Genomic DNA, 20038 nt, shown 5'->3' with positions numbered 1-20038 from the left:
TTTAGAACTTTTTTGTTTGAAACACAACAAAAATTTGTTTAAACTATCATAAAATCCATAGTGACCTACAAGTACCGTTAGTTAAAGATGAATTCAAGAATATCCGTGAGAAATACATCATGAAATTACGGAACCACCCGAACCCGCTTGCAAGACATCTCACACAGACCCAAACAAGATCAAGGCTTCGTAGAGCTGATCTACCGCCCCGCTAAGATGTGGCCCATATGTACATCAACGTTCCCGTCAGAGAGCATTTAGTTTTAATTTTAGTTATAAGATTTTATTACTTATTGTAAGGCCTAAGGCCAGATTCGATGAATAAATAAACGTAAAAAAAAATATCATAATACATTAGGACATTATGACAATATGACCAAATAGTAGACCGTGTGAATACCCCAAATAAAATTTTAAATATTCTTAATAATTTTTACATTATTTTGTTTATTTATGAACATTTTCCATTTTAAATGAATTTCACTCAAATCGTCTTAAAATTAATTAGGAAATAGCAACAAACTTTAACAAAAAATATGAATTCAAAGAGCCTACAACCGATTTTCTTGTATATTTTTTTGACAATCTCAGAGATTTTTACTGAAAATCTAAATCTGATACATTTTAGTTTTCAGACAATTATGTATGTAAAAATAATCAAACTTTAGCATGTTTAATTTAATGAATCAATTTGAACTAGTACTTAGTCAATAATTTTAGTACCACAGTTCTTTCTAAATTATATTTGTATTGGAAAAAGTTATTTTTAAAATAAGAAAAAAAAACTTGATCATTTTTAATATCCATTTCCGAAATTAATGCTCAAAAACTATTTTTATTTTGTTTAGTGCCAAAATAGTATCGAATGTGCCATATTGTGCACTCAAAACGTAATAGTGACAAAAATGGCACAATTGTACCACAAATCCCAACACTGATACACATTGGTAAATAATAATGAAAAGAAATCTATCTGAAAAATGTATCAGTCTGATCTTGAAGATTCTTTAGAGAACGTCAACATCAAAATAACAAAAACGTACAATTAATATTTTATTTATTCTTGTGCGCTCATTAATATTTTAGAACAAAAGTGAAATTTTTGTTATTTCAAACAAAACAAAGATAATAATTATGTACATATAATAAATGTGAAATTATATTTTAAAGAAAATATTATATTATGTGGTGGAAAATATCAGTAGTTACTGGCTGGTAAAAATTAATACATAAAATGAATAATTTATATGAAAATTGCTACGATGCAACCAAAAGACAGGTGAGTTATGGAATGTAAATTAGCTTTTCTTATCATACCCTTCAACTGGCAAGTAAGTGTAATTAGTTAATCTGATTGATTCGTAGCATGGGTTGATTGTGAGTGGGTGGTTACTGTAATACATTGATCCGTTTGTGTAAATTTACCTAGGTATTTTATTATGTTTTAAAATATTTGATATTTAATTAAAAAGTTCGTACTGTTTAAACATGTGGGAAAAAGCTTCGATGCTCTTGCTGAAAAGATCTCATGCGGCTTTATACCTATGCGTAAAAAAGAGGTCAAAACATAGAAAATAAAAATAAAATTTTGTCTCAAAAATTTGTTTTGTTCTCACTCTATACTTACCATGAGTTTTGCAAGTGCATTTTCAATTGTAACTATCTGTTGCTTCGCTTTTAAGAGAAAACATTTTTTGAAAATGTAAGATCAGCATTCAGAAACACCTTTTAAAAATTACCTGCTACACGTTCAATATACATTAATTGACCGTGATCCCGTATCGCGAAATTTATTGAACGTGTAGCATGCAGTACTGATGGATCACAGAATAGCCTAATATTGTGAAATCCAGATCGCGATCCAAATATCATGCGGCATGCAGTACTGATGGATCACAGAATAGCCTAATATTGTGAAATCCAGATCGCGATCCAAATATCACAATATATGTATATTGAACGTTTAGCAGTATACTAAGAGTGTCTAGAAAGTAAATTTCCAGATACTTCTGTAAGTATTTTGGTAACTTTGGTTTAAATATTAGCTTTTGTATTTCATAGTCCGGTCGCTATGAATGATTTATTTTCAAAAACTACTATAAATTATATTCTTATCGCGCACTATTTAGATTTTCACAGACATTCGTCTAGGTACACTACTGTTTAGCAAAATGAAGCTTTATCAGTCTGCAAATCATTGGTTTTTAGTTCAATTTTTCATAGCTAACTGGGTATTGTCTACAAATTCATGAAATCTATTTTTAGAATATTAAAAAATTTTAAATGATTTACTATGCATACAAAACATAAACTGAAGCACAAATACCAAAAGTCGCAAATGAGTTACATATAATTGAAAATCAGTCTTCAATTAAAGGTTGCTCATTCAAATTAAAATTTTAGTCTCCGAAAGCATTCGCTATTAATACCCTTATGTGATCGGGTCATTGGGAGTAAAGATCAGTTGTAGTTTTAATACTTTTTATGAAAGCAAGTTGTGATTTTAACAATGGCATGGCATTGGATTACTAGTTAGGGAATTATATTTGGTAATAATTTGTTACCAAATTTGTTACATTTTCATTTTTGTCATAGTTTCCAAAAGCGACAATACTCTCTTTGAAGATATGAATGCAAACCTTCCTAAATTACAATGTTATTAACTCGATTCTCATTGATCTAGACAGAAAAGGGATACAAGTTGTCACTTATGCGATATAACGACGATATGGTGATACTCGTATCAGGTCTGTTTCCGGACGTGATCAGTGATATTATGTCCACTGCTTTAGGGTTGCTCGACAACTGGGCCACGGTAAGTGGTCTTGGGGTGAATCCAAGCAAAACGGACAAAGACCAAGATTCCAAGCTTCAAACTTCCACGGTTGAAAAACTGCGAAATCCCCCTCTCAAATATTGCAAAATATCTAGGACTCTAAATTGTCATGGAAGCTAAATACTCAACATAGGGTAAAAAAGGCTACGGTGGCCTATTATACCTGTCGTAAGATGTTTGGTAGAAAATGGGGACTTAGTCCCAGCATAGTTAAATGGATGTATACGGCTATAGTACGTTCAATTCTTACTCACGGATCTCTGGTATGGTGGACTGCAACTAGAAGGAAGTATGTCGTAGACCAACTATACAAAGTCCAGAGATCAGCCTGCATTGGTATAACCGGCGCACTAAGAACTAGTCATTCAGAGGCACTAAACACTATATTGCACCTTGTGCCAATAGACCTTCACATAATGGCTACCTCTGCCTGTAGCGCAACGTGGCTTCAAGCATCTGGTTGTTGGAGATCGAGAACATATGGCCACGCGGGGATTCTGAGTCAGTTGCCTTCGATCGTTCTCCAACCAACTGACTATATTACTCCATACACAGATTTTGATAGAGTATTCAAGGTCTTAATTCCCTCCAGAAGTGGGTGGGGTAGGGGTAATCTCGTGTACAAATATGACACTAGGATATATACAGACGGTTCAAAAATGAGCTGTGGTGTTGGTTCTGGCGTCTTCTGTGCCGAACTTGAGGTAGGCTTTTCGTATCGTCTTCCGAATGAGTGTAGTGTTTTCCAGGCGGAAATTTTTGCAATCATGGCAGCTTGCAATACACTATATGATCATAACACCCGCGGTAATATAGGTATTTTTGTCGACAGTCAGGTGGCACATTTCTCACTGAATGCCTACACAATTTCATCTTCAATAGTTAGGCAATGTAGGAACTCTCTGTCAAGGCTAGGTTGTCTATCCGACATTACTTTGGTTTGGGTACCTGCGCACAGGGACCACTACGGCAATGAACAGGCAGACGAACTAGCCTGAATGGGATCTGCATTAGATATCTCCAATGCGGTCTCAGTAGCAATTCCACTGGGGACTATCAAAGGTATCATCTTCATACATTTTCTTACAAAGGCTGAGAATAGATGGCGTAATTTAACGAAAAACGTACTATGCAACTGATAACCCGAAATAGATGGGATATATCAAGGTTGCTGGCAGTATTAACGGGACACTGGGCGTTAGGCAAGCATGCAAATCGCCTGGAACTCCCTTTTAACGACCATTGTCGTAGTTGTAAGGATAGGGAAAAAGAGGAAACGATTTTGCACCTTCTCTGCGAATGACCAGCCCTGAGTGTCAAGAGATATAAATTCATGGGCAACTATACATTGACCAACCTTGGTGAGGTAGCCGGGTCTAAACTCAATGACCTACTGAGATATTTCACAGCTACAGGTTGGGTCTAGCTAGCACATTTTAGTTACATTGCGATGTAAACGACATTATATCTGACGAGTGGTGTGGTCTCATCAAAACGGTGTCTTTTCGACTCTACTTGATTGTTCGCATGTAGTGAACAACCACGTAAAACAACCAACCAATAATGTGCTAGTTGGAAAAACTGTCAAGCGGGGTTAAACTAATTCGGATACGCTGAATTCAATGGTGCTAACCGTTTTTTTAGGTTAGCTCGTATTTTCGAGATATACCGTTATTTCGAAAATGGAGGAGGTTGCATAACATATATTCGTGCATAACATATATTCGCCCTAAACCATGATCGCCTATGTTATGAATCTAGTTTCCTCAATATAATTTCTTAGTAATTCCTAATCAGATTTCCTAAGATATTCCAAGTTTAGCATGGTTCCATAAAAAACGTTATAATTCGACAAAAAGCTGGAGTGCTTAGTGTTGGCGTATCTAGGTTCAGAATCTTCTTTGTTATTTGTTAGGTTTGGGTTTCCCCAAAGGATGTTGGTCGTTCTGTCAACTGTAGTGTTCTGTCATCCGTGAAAATACAAATTGGAATTTTGTTATCAATCATCTTCAGCCCTCCCAATAAAAAATTAGAATTTTCAGGAAAGATAAAGGGTATATGAGATTCGTTTTATGTAAAGCACTCTAACTTCATTTCAAATTTATTTTGTTCACATTTTCTTTTTTTATTTTCACATACTCAACAATAAAATATAAACATGCAGCTAAACTTATCGCATCGTAATTTGAGATCTCTTGACTCTGCCATCATTACGTCATATGCACACTGTACCGAATATTTAGATTTGAGCCACAATCGTATTCATAGTCTTAGTTGGCTTTACGAATTTCCCCATTTAAAATGTCTAATCATGGATGACAATCGTTTGAGAGAGGCGCATTTTGAGAAATTAATACGGCCATTGACCAATTTACACACTTTGATGTTGAACAAAAATGAGGTGAGTCGTCGTCGTTGTTGAACAAAAACTCAAGCACAAACAAAAATTATCATGATTTGTTTCGTTGTTCCAATAAAACTGTTACAGTTGAGTGATTTGAAGATGACTGCAGGCATATTGCGGCGTATTTTTCCAAATGTAGAATATTTAAGTTTGCATGGCAATGCCATGTGTCCAGATAATTTATTACTGCAGCCATTCTGTGAATTTGTGCCGTATGAATATAATCATTATAGGTAAGTAAACAAATATGCATACATACATAATTCTTTATTTAATATTTATGTATCAATAAGAAATGGTTTTGAATTTGATAAATCCTTTCACACTTTAATCATTCACAATGGCATCCACCAAAGATTATTACAGATATGCAACAAATGACAGTTGTCAAAAACCTAACACTTGCAACAACAAAATATATCTTAGTCAATGTATTTTGTTGTTATGTCAGACATATGATTTGTTGTATTTTTGTTTGAGAAGACGGAGTGTCTCGTCTCTAGGTACATATAATTCTCTATGGTTGTGTTTTACAAAGCTAGAGAAAAAATAAAACATTCAATAGGCAACGAGTGTAATATTCATTTGTCCCACTTTTGTTTGTTCTATATTGCCATTTTACTGAAATCAGCTGATTCATATCTGTATTCATCTGTCAGTCGTAGAGTAAGTCTGGGTTGATTAAGTGCAATCAGGCCCGATTGAGTTTTTTTGCCTTCGACAATTTTGCGTCTCACTCTGACACGTGTGTGATGTAAGGCTTCGTATAACGCAAGGCGAATTTATACAAGGTGGAGTCAGTCAAACAGCTGATAATTTTTTTTTTTCGCTTTTTGGTTCTAACAATTGTAAAAGCTTGTTTTTATATTTAAATATCTACATATTCTAAGCTTATTAACAAAATATTTATTTTATACATAAATAAGTAAAGCCCTCACTATTCAATTATATACACTATATTAAGTTTTAACCCTTAAATGCGCAACAACGCCAATTTTCACGAAAAAAAATATATAATATGTAAAATTTTAAAAAAATAACATCTGTGTACCACGTTTTTTTTTAAATTTTTTTTTGGTGATTTTTTTAAAAAAAATAGTGGTTGTATCTTAAAAGATGCAATGCGCACTTTCCTATATTTTAATTTTCAAAGAAATAAATACCAGTATTTTAATTTTTAAAGGTTTTTTTATTTATAAAAATAAATTATAATTTTAAAAACACTGTTAATTCAATTTTAATAAATAAACATATAAAGTTAATGTCACTAAGACAAAAACAATGAGTAAAATAGAGTAATAAAAGTAATTAAAAGTTATGGTATTCATAAAAACAATTTTTTTCAGCGGTCACACACAAATTCACCTTACATTTCAAACAAAACATTTTGGTTTGACCTGAGCATTTGGGCAGCTTACATCTTGCTTTTTTTCCATTGTAATCCAGTGACTGATTCCATCTAGCCGGGTATCCTTCGGTGGCGCTGGGGATGCATTCGGCTTTCGTCTTTTTTCTTCTATTTGTTTTTCCAAAGTTGGGCGTCCTCTTACTGGAATAGTTTTACTGTTATATGAAAACATTGCATCAGCCACTTCCAATTTGAAATCGATTAATCGTATTTTAGATTCTGGTTTATCTTTGTTTATTCTTCTATAAAGGATCCAGGCATTTACACATGTCATGTCAAGAAGGTGGTAAAATACTCTCGTTGTCCACTTACGGCTTTTCATTGCTATTTTATGCCGGCCTATTGAGCTATCCATCAAGTCTACTCCGCCCATGTGGCAGTTATAATCTTTAATGATTTGTGGACATTGAATACTTTTGATAGTTTTTTCCTTTTTATCAAAGCGTTTTATTGTTAAAGGTTCACTCTCCGTATTATATATATCTACTAGGGGCTTAGTACCGACATAGTTTGAAATCAGATTGACAATTCGATTGTCTTTCCATGATAATGTGGTCACATCGATTCCGTGTATGTTGGTAACAAATTCCTGACTTGTTCCTCTTTCGAATTTCATCCTTATTTTCTCTTCAGGTAACTTACAATTCTTAATTATATTGCGTCTAATTGTACCAACACCCAGAATTCCCTGTGTGCGCAAATATACTATGAGAGGCACTGTTGTATAAAAATTATCAAAGTATATCACAAAGTTTTGATATCGCGGTACTCCCCGAATAAGTCTTACGACAATGTTTGCTGAGGATTGAAGATCTGGCTCACCATCTGCCAACTTTTCAGTTGCTCCGCTATACAGCTCAAATGTGTGGGCGAATCCCATTGTATCACATAGTACAAAAAATTTCAAGCCCCACTTTTTTGGTTTGTTTGGTAAATATTGTTTCATATAACTTCCGATTTTTGTGGAGCACATTTGCTCATCTACACTCAATCTGTTTAGTTTCGGTACGGTAGAAAAAGTTCTATTTAGAGTATCGATAATTGGCCGAATTAGGTAAAGCCTGTCGCGATTGGGATCATTTCGATCAGGCATTTTGCTTTTGTCGTTAAAATGCAAAAACTCACGAATTTTTTCAAAGCGTTTCAGAGGCATTTGGCTTTGTATTATTTGAACACTTCTGTGGTTGTTTACAGACCAATAGTCTCTGGTGTTTGGAAGTTTGTAGTATGTCATGTAAAAGAGAGTTCCTATAAATTTGCGGAGATCGGACACAGTGAAACTAAAACATTGATCAACACCAGCATATCTTAAAGTTTCCATTACAATGTCTTCTTCTAATGATTGCGGAAATAAATGACACCAAACTTTAAAAGGCGTTTGTAATGCCTTTATATCGTCTGTAAGGTCAGTATCGCCTCCAAACTGGACTTGGTTAGCATCAAATTGAATATGTCCCTTTTTCCATAAAACTCTTTCAAATTCCGATGACTTTGGATTTATAAAAATCTCACTAAACTCGGAAGAAAAAGAGCTCCAATTATTTGTGGGACCAAAGGTAGTATTAGTCTTTGCATTAGAAGTGGAAGGTGTTGAATCCAACTGTTCAAATCCACCTAAATTTGCCTCTGCCGGAACTTCATGATTATTATCATCATTTATCATTTGTATGAAAGAATCATGTATAGATCCTTCAATATCAAGTTCATCTTCACTATCACTTTCTGTATTATTTTCGTCCTGTATTACTATCATTCTAGAAGCTCCTAGGCGCTCTGGTCTCTTTTTACATGAGTTTGTAACCTGCATTTCATCGTCATCTGAGTCACTGATGTCCGTACTGTCATAAGTAATACCCTCACTATTGCAAAGTAATTCACAAACTTCCTTATCAGTCATATTGACTCCATCAACCTTTCTAAATCCTGACATGACTTTAAAATTCTTTTAGTTAGTTCCAAATTATGAAATCAGTAAAAAAATATCTGTCGTCGATTGCAAAACTCAAAATAAATAATCATATAAACATAGCAACATGCCGAACATACAACCTGCTTGTTCAAAGTGCAAAATATATATGAACTTGCACAATAACACAGTACATAATTCAAATAAAACGAATATGTAATTCGTAGATGAATGCGCAGTGTATCTTAAAAGATACAACCATTAAATAACGCTCTGTAGCCAAATTTTGAATCAAAAAGCTTTTGTAAACATTTTTTATGCCTAATGAAGTATTTTTACACTATCCTGAATTTTTTCAAATCATTTATATATCTCTGCTTAATATTATGCAACATCAAATAACCAATTTTTTTTATTTTTTAACAAAATTTAATTTTGAACTTTAAATGTCAATAAAACGCAAATCCTGAAGATTTTCTGGAAAGGGCTATTTTTTTCAAATGAGTTATGATGTTCTAAATACATCCATTTACTTTTTATTAAATTTGATCCAAAATTGGAACCGTAAGAATTTTTTTTTTGGTTGTATCTTAAAAGATACAGTGCGCATTTAAGGGTTAATACTTATTTGTTTAATTTTTCATTTTTGTTTTTTGACATTTGTTAAGACCAATTGTTGTTTTTGTAGAACTGCCACCACCTTGTATGAATTCGCCTTGGTATAACCTGTTTTACGTCTTTTAATTTGATAAACCCTGGTGGAGACCATTAAAACTCTTCGTTACTGGTGAAGTACCAATTAAAACACATATCGTGAAGTCTTTTAAGCGTTAAAGCTTCCTATATGAAGATATAGGTCGACTAGGGACTTACTTAAATCGTGTGGCGTTTTTGTTACGTATCCCTGCCATCAATTTTCAGAATTAAAAAAAAAGTATTCATCTGTGGTATCTTTAAATAAATTTTAATTTGTTTTAAAAAGCATTTCTTATTGAAATTTTCTTAAAATCTTCTTCACCCTAAACACTTGCAATCAATATACTTTTATCATACTCTCCATTACATACTTTCAGAACTGTTCTGCTAAAATCACTGCCAAATTTAAAATTTCTTGATCATTTCTCACTGGATGCGTTACATTTTAATTGTCAAACTGCAACAACACAAATTAATCAACAACATCAGCATCGACACCAGCCGCGACAAAACCAACAACAACAACTTCTGACATCAACTTCCAAAGATTTGTGGTCCAAAGTTAAAAGTTTTCTAACAGTCAATTCAAGCCAAACGACAACAGAATTTCCAACTACTCCAAACAACAATTGTGTTCTGCATTGTGGTAAAGTTTTCTTTTTTTCAGTTTTTCTTGACAGTTTTCTTTTTTATACACAAAATGTACATACGTATACATTTTCTTAAGATAAACTTTTCTTTCTATTTCTTAGCTTCCTCCTCCCATGACTCATCATATTGTGGTACACATTCGGAGGGTAATCGTTATATAACAAATTCTGATTTATAAAGAAATGTCGTATGTATGTTACCGGATTTTTTTAAACAATTTTAGAAGTAGGACCAGAAGACTTGAATTATAAAATTACATACTTAACTTATTTATTAGCTAATTTAATGCAATAAAATAACTTGTAATTGGACACAAAAAGAGCCAAAGGATTTTGCAAAAGTTCGTTTAGATTTGATTTTTATTGGTTGCGGCCGTTCCGAATCTTATATTTCCTTCATCAAAGTATATTTTAAAATAATGTAGGTTAACCTTCGGTTTACCAATGGTTTTTTATGTACATGGTTTACCAATACCCACCCGGGTGATACTGCACTTCTATAAATATTTGCGTCGAACGAAATTTTAAAAAAATCGAAAAATCTTTATAAAAAGTTTAGAATGTTTCTATTAAATTATATAGAACTCTAAAAATTGTTCAGTGAGTACAAATTTAATTTAAATCGAAACAAAATTAAAAAAAATATTAAACCAATAAAAACGAAGTGGTCATCCGGGTGGGTATTGGTAAAGCGAATGTTAAGGTGATAAGTTTTCATTAAAGAAAACAAATTTTTAGTTGAAAACAAAGGTTTTTGAAATGTCTATCATTAGATTATATCCATATTGCCTATGCTAAAGACAATAATCCAGATATACATAAATCTAAAGTATGTAGTAAAAAAATGGAATATTTAAGATTTTTGGCTCTATTTAACCCTAGAAAGATAATCTGCGTAAAATTTACGCATACTCTTTCAAAAATTGTTTTGTTAATTACTGAATTGTTCTTTTGTTTTTTCTGATAATAAATATACATATATAAACATATTCAACTGTATTGAAAAAAGTAATCAACATTAGTTTATTTTAAATTAATCAACAAAATGCCAAAATTTCGCTTTCCAAAACGCATGCGTAAATTTTACGCATGAATAAGATTATCTTTCTAGGGTTAAGGTACCAAGGCCTCTGCTTCTGATAAAAACGCCCCTGGACATAAAATTCAAAAAGACAGAATTTCAGTCCTACTTGGTGCAAATTCTGATGGATCACAAAAATTCGTTCCATTGGCAATTATTGGAAAAGCAAAAATCTCCAGGCGTTTTAAAAGTTTCAATAATCCTCTGCATTACAACTTTTCAAAAAATTCTTGGATGACTTAAAGAGGTAAGAACAAATATTGATTTCAGGTTCAGTAATTTCAGGAAATTAATTTGCCACCGAAAGCCATTTTGCTTATAGATAATTGCTCCGTTCATGCTACCATTGAGAAACTTAAAAGTGACGATGGAAACATACATACATAGTTGCATTACTTTCAGAATTGTATTATCATCTACAACATGGTGAAATCAAGAATTTTAGGATTTAAATGCTTATTTTATAATGTAACGGTTTTTTCCAACTAATACAAACCTTCCATCTACTGTCAAAAATCACAGACATGACGTTATATGAATAATACACTATCTTAGTTCATACACAAACCTCTACATCTAAATGAAAAGCTTTAATGAAGCTGATGAGGTAACCCTGACAAACAAAAGCTACACATAATAGAAATACGAAATGACAACAAAAACAAAACCGGCAAAAAAATAAACCAAAAACAAAACTGATAAACGAAATTGACAACAAAATACAATCAGACTAAAGAAAAATTAATAAAAAAAATAATAAATTAAAACGAAATTAAAAAGACGAATTTTGCTATAAAACACTCAAACGCCAGGAAAAAGTTTCAGTTAACAGCAGCATTCTCTGGACTATTGAGGGACCGGTCGGCATAAATTGTGAACAAGTGAATTAAATAAAATGGCAAATCCACAACAAGAACCCAAATACACCAAGGTAAGTACATAAATAAATATTAATTAAACAACTTAATAGTAGGTATATTTGATATAAAGTATATTCGAAAGATAACAAACAATAATTTGTTTGCTAAGGGCCAGAAAAAAAGTTATTAAGATTTTATATTTGCCGAAAATATCAAAAATGAAAGTGAAATTAAAATTCAAAAGATATTTGTGTCTTATTTCACTGATAACATGTGTTTAATTAGTGTTGTTTTTATATTTTTTGTAGTCATAATACATATAGATTTTTCCAGTACAAATAAAATAAAAGAATTATACCTATTATAAATAATACGAAAAAGATAATTTATTTTGTTGTTATTTGGTTTCAGCAGTATCTTAAAATGTTGTACAGTTGGGGGCATTAAAATAGCAATGCATCTACATTAAAAATATACAGACACATTCATTGGTGTGTTCTAGTACAAGTAAGATTTACAGGTTTTTGTTTAAAGTAGGTATTCAGAAAAGCAATAAATTATGTAAAATTATATTGAAATTTATAATTAAATACCCTTTCAGCTTAACTGAATTACTGCAATTACCGTTAGGGCTAAAATACCGTTATCGATATTCCATAATTGTTTTTTTTTTGATTTCAATAAGTTTATTGAAATCTCCAAAATTTAAAATTTAGAAAAATTCCACCCACCTTTGTAAACTTATTTTTAATTTTTATAAATTTTAATAATATCAGTTTACAATATTTTTGTGTTTGTTAGTTTAGGGGGTCTAACTTCGAGAAAGATATTAAAGAAAAATCCAGGGCTTCCAACTTTTGAGATATTTATTAAAAAAACATACTAAAAAAAACGCTGTTCTGTCGACGTTTTTGCTTGATCTAATCATTTTCGAATGCTGAAGATGCTGAACCATGATGTTACGAAATTGAACATACGATTATTTTTACTTTCGTAAAATTTCTGTGACAGACCTGATAAATATTTTCATGTGTTGCCTTAGGCTATTCCAACAATAGTCTCCTACAATATGCTGGTCCCAAACACCTTGATAATACCGTTCAAATACTGCACAATGGGGTCGATCGTAACAAAAGTAGTTATAAATCTGTATCTAAGAAACGACTGGTCAAATAGCAAAATTATTTACTAACGAATCGTACAAGATTTGTGATCACCTTAGGTTGGGTTCCATGGGTAGCCACTCATTAAGCAGCTCACTTGGGTCCATACAAATCTTATCCCATTGTAATACCCAAGGAGTAAACACCAGGGTATTTACAATACATCCGTTGTCTGCGTGATAGAATAAAAGGTGAGATACAAGGTGTCAAAGTCAACTGCCCACCAAACTTTGCTTATAATTTTACAAGGAACCAGAATTTGTATGCTTTTGTGAATATACGCCCAATATTTACGGAATAACAAAACCTGCCATCAAATTTACATTCAATTATTCAGAAATGTTACTTATCATTTTTTAATATAAAAAATGTGATCTATTTCGATTTGTGGTGTAATATGTGTTGAAGTACAAGTACAATTTCTAACACTCTATATCATTATAAAACATGTTAGTAATTGATAATATTATGAGATAATGGAAGCAAATAATAAAGTTAACATTCAAATATTTTATTTAAAAATTGCATTACATTTTAACCATGAAAACGAAAGATCATTTGAGTAATTATTAGTAATCGACTCAGAAATTTTGACTTACATTGAAAGAGATTTAAAAAAAGTACAGTATTAGTAAGATTAAAAAAATTATACACCAGACCACCGTCATTTGGGTTCATCAATACATTAAATAAAAAATGATCTAGAAACTAAAATCGTAATATATAAACTATTGGACAACATTTAAAATATAATCTGCCTTAAAGTTTTGGTTTGTCTGACAGATGATGGATCCTAAAATTTAAACAAATGGTATTGCTTATTAACTAAAATTTTGAACACGACTGTATGCAAAGCAACAAACAATACAGACTGTGGACTGTTATAGTTTTGCCTAAATCATTTCTTATATAAAATATCATTACATGAACTATGTACATGTTTACATACATTTATATTTATAACCTTCACCTTCGTGAGATGGGTATATATAAGTTTGTCATTCCGTTTGTAATTTTCACAATATAATTTTCCGACCCTATAAATTATATATATTCTGGATCCTTATAGTTGAAATCAATTTTCCGAAGATCCCAAATAACTTACATACACGATTCATACATCAATATCTCTGGAATTCTTCGTATTGCAATTTCAAATCGAGAAAATCGGTACACAAATGGCTGAGATATAAGGAAAAAATCAGTACAGCCTCGATTTTTGACCTATATCTGGATTACTAAGTCATTAATATAGACAATATGGATATCTATATGATATGACAGATATTTAAAAGACCTTTGCAACAACGTATATAATACCATAGTAAATTGGACCTACAATGGGTCAAATTCGGAAAAAATATTTTTTAACCCGAATTATTTTTTCACCAAAAGTTTTTTTCGCTAAATATTAAAAAAAAAATTGAAAAAACAAAAAAAAATTTTAAAATTTTAAAAATTTTTTAATTTTTTAAGATTTATTCCTTTATTTCTTGTTTATACTGATATTTAGAAAATTTACTTTAGTTAGCCTGAGTTAAGTTTTTATATTCTGTTACTAGTTATTATACCCGACATGAAAATAGATGGTGCTTTTGTCATTTCGTTTGTAACGCATCAAAATATTTGTTGCAGACCCACAGTAGTATCATTTTAATATATTCTAATACGATCTAGCTATGTCCGTCCGTCTGTCTGTTGAAAACACGATAGGGCCCAAACAAAAGGATCTAGCTGGCTGATAAGGTTTGTTTGGTATTGAAAATCCGTTCATGATTTCAACTAGCCTTCATACAAATGTCGCCCTGGAATACTGTTTGAGCAGTCATAATTATTTTGATTAGGCGACAATCCTGATAAAATTTTGCACAAATTAGTTCTAAGTACTCTGAAATTATACTGTAAAGTATGGCAAAAATCGGTCAACATTTGTCCCTAGTCTCCATACAAGGCCCCCCCCCCCCTCAGCAAATGTCTTGAACATTCATAATTGTCTTATAATAATTTATATGAACCTATTAAATCTTTCTACCAACTTTAGTGAGGATCGGTCCATAATTGACCCTACCACCATATAACCCTTATATCAGAAAAATATTTTATTGTCACATATTGATGGAGGGTATATAAGATTCGGCACAGCCGAACAACAAATATTAGTGGTTTTGCAGCATTTTATAAAAAGTTAGTTTTAAAGGACAAAATAAGTAGTTGGCTGCTGTTTTTTTGTTTCCAATCTAAACTCTCAATATTTTTAGCTGAGTCATTAAAAGTTGATTTTCAATTCAAACATTATAATTGTTATTGCTATAGCATAAGTAAATACATATCTCTTTTTATACCAAGTGCTAATTTTAAGCTCAAATAAAATTATAGTCTAATAAAATGAAAGATAAGGCAAATGCTTATAAATGATGTTAATTTGATAATAAGTATTCAACAACAACTATTAATTTAAACACAATACAATTTGTTTATATTTGTTCAAATGTTTATGCTTGTATAATTTTAGAAAAACACACTTGCATTTTAATAAATAAATAAACAAATTTAAAGTCATTTTAGTTTTAGCAAGAAGCATATCACTTATACAATTTCAAACAAAACATGCAACCACAATTGCTAAATATTGTTGAAATTTAAATATGTATGTAATATCTTTGAGATCAAATTTCGTATTTAGATACATTAAATGTTGATTTCTGTTTAAACAATTTTAAGTGATTTATTTATAAATCACTTTAATGTGATAATTCTGAGTTGTGCTGTATGCAATTTTTACTTTAATTATATTTTTTTTTGTGGATTACACAGGTCAACAGCAACAGCAAAAAAGGCTTCACTAACCACTATATAGATTTGATGCATCATGGTTACCTAAGTACAAAATTTTTTAAATTTTTTTTTTTTTCTAAAATTGTGAATTTTTTTTAGATGTTTCTCCACATAATTTATGATAACTCAAAACGGATATTATTGAAGTAATCGAACAAAAATTTTAACAAAACACATGTAATATGTACACTCAAAGTAGACGCTTGTACGCACACACAATTTTCTGAAAAGAAGCTAATTCACTTAATTGTGAATAAATTCGAAAATAATCCATCGATTTTTATGATCGATATCTCATTTTGTTCCTATTACATGTGGCTTTGCGTTAATTAATAAATCTAAACAATTTCTGCCGTTTTTTATGATTCTTTTAAAACAAAAAAATTTATATTTTTTGCTTAAATTTTTTATTATAACTGCGAAACTACTGAGCCGATTAAAACGCAATATATATGTAAAAAATTGTACATAGCATGGGGAAAATGTTTTCAACATTCAATCATTCGAAAGAAGAACATTAAATATGTACTCAATTTTATGTACATATATCAAAAAAAAAAGTTGTAAAAATGAGCGAATTCACGTAATTGTGAATAAATTCGGAAAGAATCAATCGATTTTTATCTCCGATATCTCATTTTGTTGTTATTATATGTAGCTTTGCGGCAAAGTAATAAACCTGAACAAGTTGTGCCGTTTTCAATTTTTCATGAGTTTTTTAAAACACAATAATTTGCAATTTTCACGTAAAAAATATATTTTTTGCTTCAATTTGTTATTATAACTCCGAAACTACTGAGCCGATTAATACGCAATATATAACCGGATAAAAGGTTATGTAAATTTTAAAATTTTTAACCGTTTTTGAGTTATGTAAATTTTAAAATTTTTAACCGTTTTTGAGTTATCTATCATAAATTATGTGGAAAAACATTTGAAAAAATTCATAATTTTAGAAAAAAAATTTAAAATTTTTACCATTTTTGTACTACTGGAACCACAATACATCAAAATTGAGTAGTGGTTTAAAAAGCCTCCAACATTTTTTTAGATTTTGTTGCCCTGGGTTATTAACCAGTTAATGTACTTTGCATTTCTCTAGATCATTGTCGATACGGCACACAGTGGTTTAGAAACTTTTTATTTTGGAAATAATTCAGTAGCTCATGAACGAGTGAAATTTTACATAGTCAGTGCTGAGGTGTTTTTGAGTTGATTTTTATTTACATGGGTTGTTAGTTTGAATGGGGGCTAGTGGATGTCACTATCATAGAGAAAATATACATAGAGCGGAAACTAGAAAAAAACTCAAACAAAAAAATTACTCAAAAAAGTTACATATACGAGAGTTGTTTTTGTTTTCACATAGTTTTTTTTACTAATACATTCTCACCACTTAGGTTTTTGACAACTGAGTTAGGTCTTTGACAGCAGAGTTTCCGCTCTATGTGTTCTCTATGGTCACTATTTTTAAAAAAATCATCCAAAACTCTTTTCTTTTTCAAGAACTTTTATCTATGACAAGAAATTTTGTATTTAAATAGCACATGAAACTATCTACTAAAAATAGGCTTAACATAAATATATGTAAAATAAACATTGGCTCATTTAAGGCCTCTTCAGCGCTTACCAAACTTGGTCATGACACACATGCTGGGCATAAGTTGAGGACTGCACGGTCCATACGGCACCAAAAGGCATTAAGCCTGTTACTCCATCCTAATCGTAGTTGTGCCATAACGACTCTTGTTTTACGTGGCAGAATCTTCTCGGCGTCTGCTATCGATGGGTGGTGTAAATGTTGTGGAATCTTGATGATCTGGGCATGAGAATACAATGTGATGTCCGCTGGTGTAAACACATTTATCAAGTGTCGAGAGAATCATTCAAGTGTCTCGGTTTCCTGAAACGATGTAGGAAATACTTCACTCCATCTGATTTCCTCACTATTTACACCACCTATATCCAACCGAAAATGGAATACAACTCCCATGTATGGACCGGTGCTCCGATTTATATTTTAGAGCTTTTCAGCCGCGTACAGGAGAGATCGTAGGGTATTCAACTCTATTGTTTCTACTGGCGCAATGTGGTCTGTGGTGTTTCACTGTTCTATCGGTACTACAATTGAATGTATTCTGATGGAATTAGAGAACTTGTTCCTGATACCCGCAGATTTTAACGTAATACACGTTTTTCATCAAGAACTCATCCCTATGTGGTCGATTGGCCAGAACTATTGTCAATAAGTATGTAAAAGCATTAAGAAAAATAGAGAATATGTATTAACCGCTGGTTTTTTTCATCTAATTTCAATTATTTTTAAGCATTATTAATATTTTAAAGACACATAAACATGCTTAATTAACCATAATTAATTTAAATTTATAGCTCTTTATCAATAATGAATTTGTTGATGCTAAATCGGGCAAAACCTTCCCAACCAATAATCCAGCAACGGGCAAAGTAATTGTTGAAGTAGCTGAAGGTGATAAGGTAAAACAAAGAATACAACAATTTTGAAATCAATTAAAAGCTAAAGATCAAATTTAATTATCTTTATCACTTTACTTAAGGCTGATGTTGATTTGGCTGTAGAAGCTGCCAAAAAAGCATTCCACAGAAATTCGGTATGGCGTAAAATGAGCCCACTACAGCGTACTGATTTAATGATGAAGTGAGTTTCAAATATTGAAACCTTGAATTGCATTTTATTACAAAACATTTTATGTTTACAGGCTTTGTGAGCTTATGGACCGTGATAAGAATATGTTGGCCAGTTTGGAAAGTTTAGATAATGGCAAACCCTTTGCTGAAGCCTTATTCGATGTGGAGATTTCTATTATGACCTTGAAATACTATGCCGGCTGGACAGATAAATTCTTTGGTGACACCATACCCGCTGGAGGTTTCATTGCCATGACCAAGAAGGAACCCATTGGTGTGGTGGGTCAAATTATACCCTGGAATTATCCTTTGCTTATGTTGTCCTGGAAATGGGGCCCTGCTTTGGCTGTTGGCTGCACCATTGTCATGAAGCCGGCCGAACAAACTCCCTTGACTGCTTTGCACATGGCCGCCTTGACTAAGGAAGCTGGTTTCCCTGCTGGTGTTATTAATATTATCAACGGCTATGGTCCTACTGCTGGTGCCGCCATCTCTGAACATCCAGAAATTCGCAAGGTGGCCTTTACAGGTTCGGTGGAAATTGGCCGTATTATTATGGAAGCTGCTGCTAAAACCAATTTAAAGCGAGTCTCTTTGGAATTGGGTGGCAAGAGTCCTATTTTTGTATTTGATGATGCTGATGGTATGTGCGAAATATTTTTATATTCAATGAAAGAAATTTAATAATTTTCTGTTTAGTTGATCTGGCCGTTGATATTTGCCACGATGCTTTATTCTCCAATCATGGTCAAAGTTGTTGCGCCGGTAGCCGCACCTATGTCCACGAAAATATTTATGATAAATTTGTTGCCAAGGCTGCTGCCAAGGCTAAAGCACGCAAGGTTGGCAATCCCTTCGAAGAGGCCGTTTTGCAAGGACCTCAAATCGACGAAGAGATGTTGACCAAAGTTTTGGGTTTCATTGAAAGTGGCAAACAACAGGGTGCTAAATTGCAATATGGTGGCAAGCGTATTGGAGAGGTGGGCTTCTTTGTTGAACCTACTGTATTCTCGGATGTGACCGATGATATGAAAATTGCCCAAGAAGAAGTGAGTTGAATGAAATGAGTTTTAAAAAAGATTATTTTGTGAAAAAAAATCACGGGAAACATGCGTTAAAAATAAAATATTAAAACTGTTCCAAACTTTAGATCTTCGGCCCGGTGCAATCCATTTTCAAATTCAGCTCCGTCGACGAAGTTATTGAACGTGCCAACAATGTGAAATATGGCTTGGCCGCTGGCATCATTACCAATGACATTAACAAGGCCATGCATTTTGCCAACAATGTAGATGCCGGCTCCGTATGGATTAACTGTTATGATGCTGTTTTGCCACAAACTCCCTTCGGCGGTTATAAGCAGTCTGGCATGGGACGTGAATTGGGTAAAGATGGTTTGGATAATTATTTGGAAACTAAAACCATAACCATGAAATTGGTTTAAACTCTTGGCTTATACCAGCTAAGAGGGTAGGTAAGATCAATATACGCACTGAAAGAAACAATAAAACTTCCATATACTTTAAAAACAT

At 32.2% G+C, this 20038-nt stretch overlaps 2 protein-coding genes across 2 annotated transcripts; both read left to right on the top strand.

Moving 5' to 3' along the window:
* The first annotated feature begins 1140 nt into the window (after positions 1-1140).
* Positions 1141-10241, top strand: LOC135957623 (leucine-rich melanocyte differentiation-associated protein). Its single transcript, XM_065508410.1, has 5 exons — positions 1141-1279; positions 5001-5237; positions 5325-5473; positions 9628-9896; positions 10003-10241. Exons 1-5 carry the CDS (start codon positions 1235-1237, stop codon positions 10077-10079), a joined length of 777 nt encoding a protein of 258 aa, XP_065364482.1. The 5' UTR covers positions 1141-1234; the 3' UTR covers positions 10080-10241.
* Positions 10242-11780: 1539 nt separating this feature from the next.
* On the top strand, positions 11781-20035 carry LOC135963910 (aldehyde dehydrogenase X, mitochondrial). Its single transcript, XM_065515914.1, has 6 exons — positions 11781-11912; positions 18231-18335; positions 18416-18516; positions 18578-19149; positions 19206-19555; positions 19657-20035. The coding sequence occupies exons 1-6, from the start codon at positions 11877-11879 to the stop codon at positions 19948-19950; spliced, it is 1458 nt and encodes a 485-aa protein (XP_065371986.1). The 5' UTR covers positions 11781-11876; the 3' UTR covers positions 19951-20035.
* Positions 20036-20038: the final 3 nt, after the last annotated feature.

The sequence above is a fragment of the Calliphora vicina genome, chromosome 1, assembly GCF_958450345.1.
Source record: "Calliphora vicina chromosome 1, idCalVici1.1, whole genome shotgun sequence".
Lineage (NCBI taxonomy): Eukaryota > Metazoa > Arthropoda > Insecta > Diptera > Calliphoridae > Calliphora > Calliphora vicina.
The sequence above is the reverse complement of the archived record's forward strand: the minus strand, read 5'-3'. Positions and strand labels throughout refer to the sequence as shown.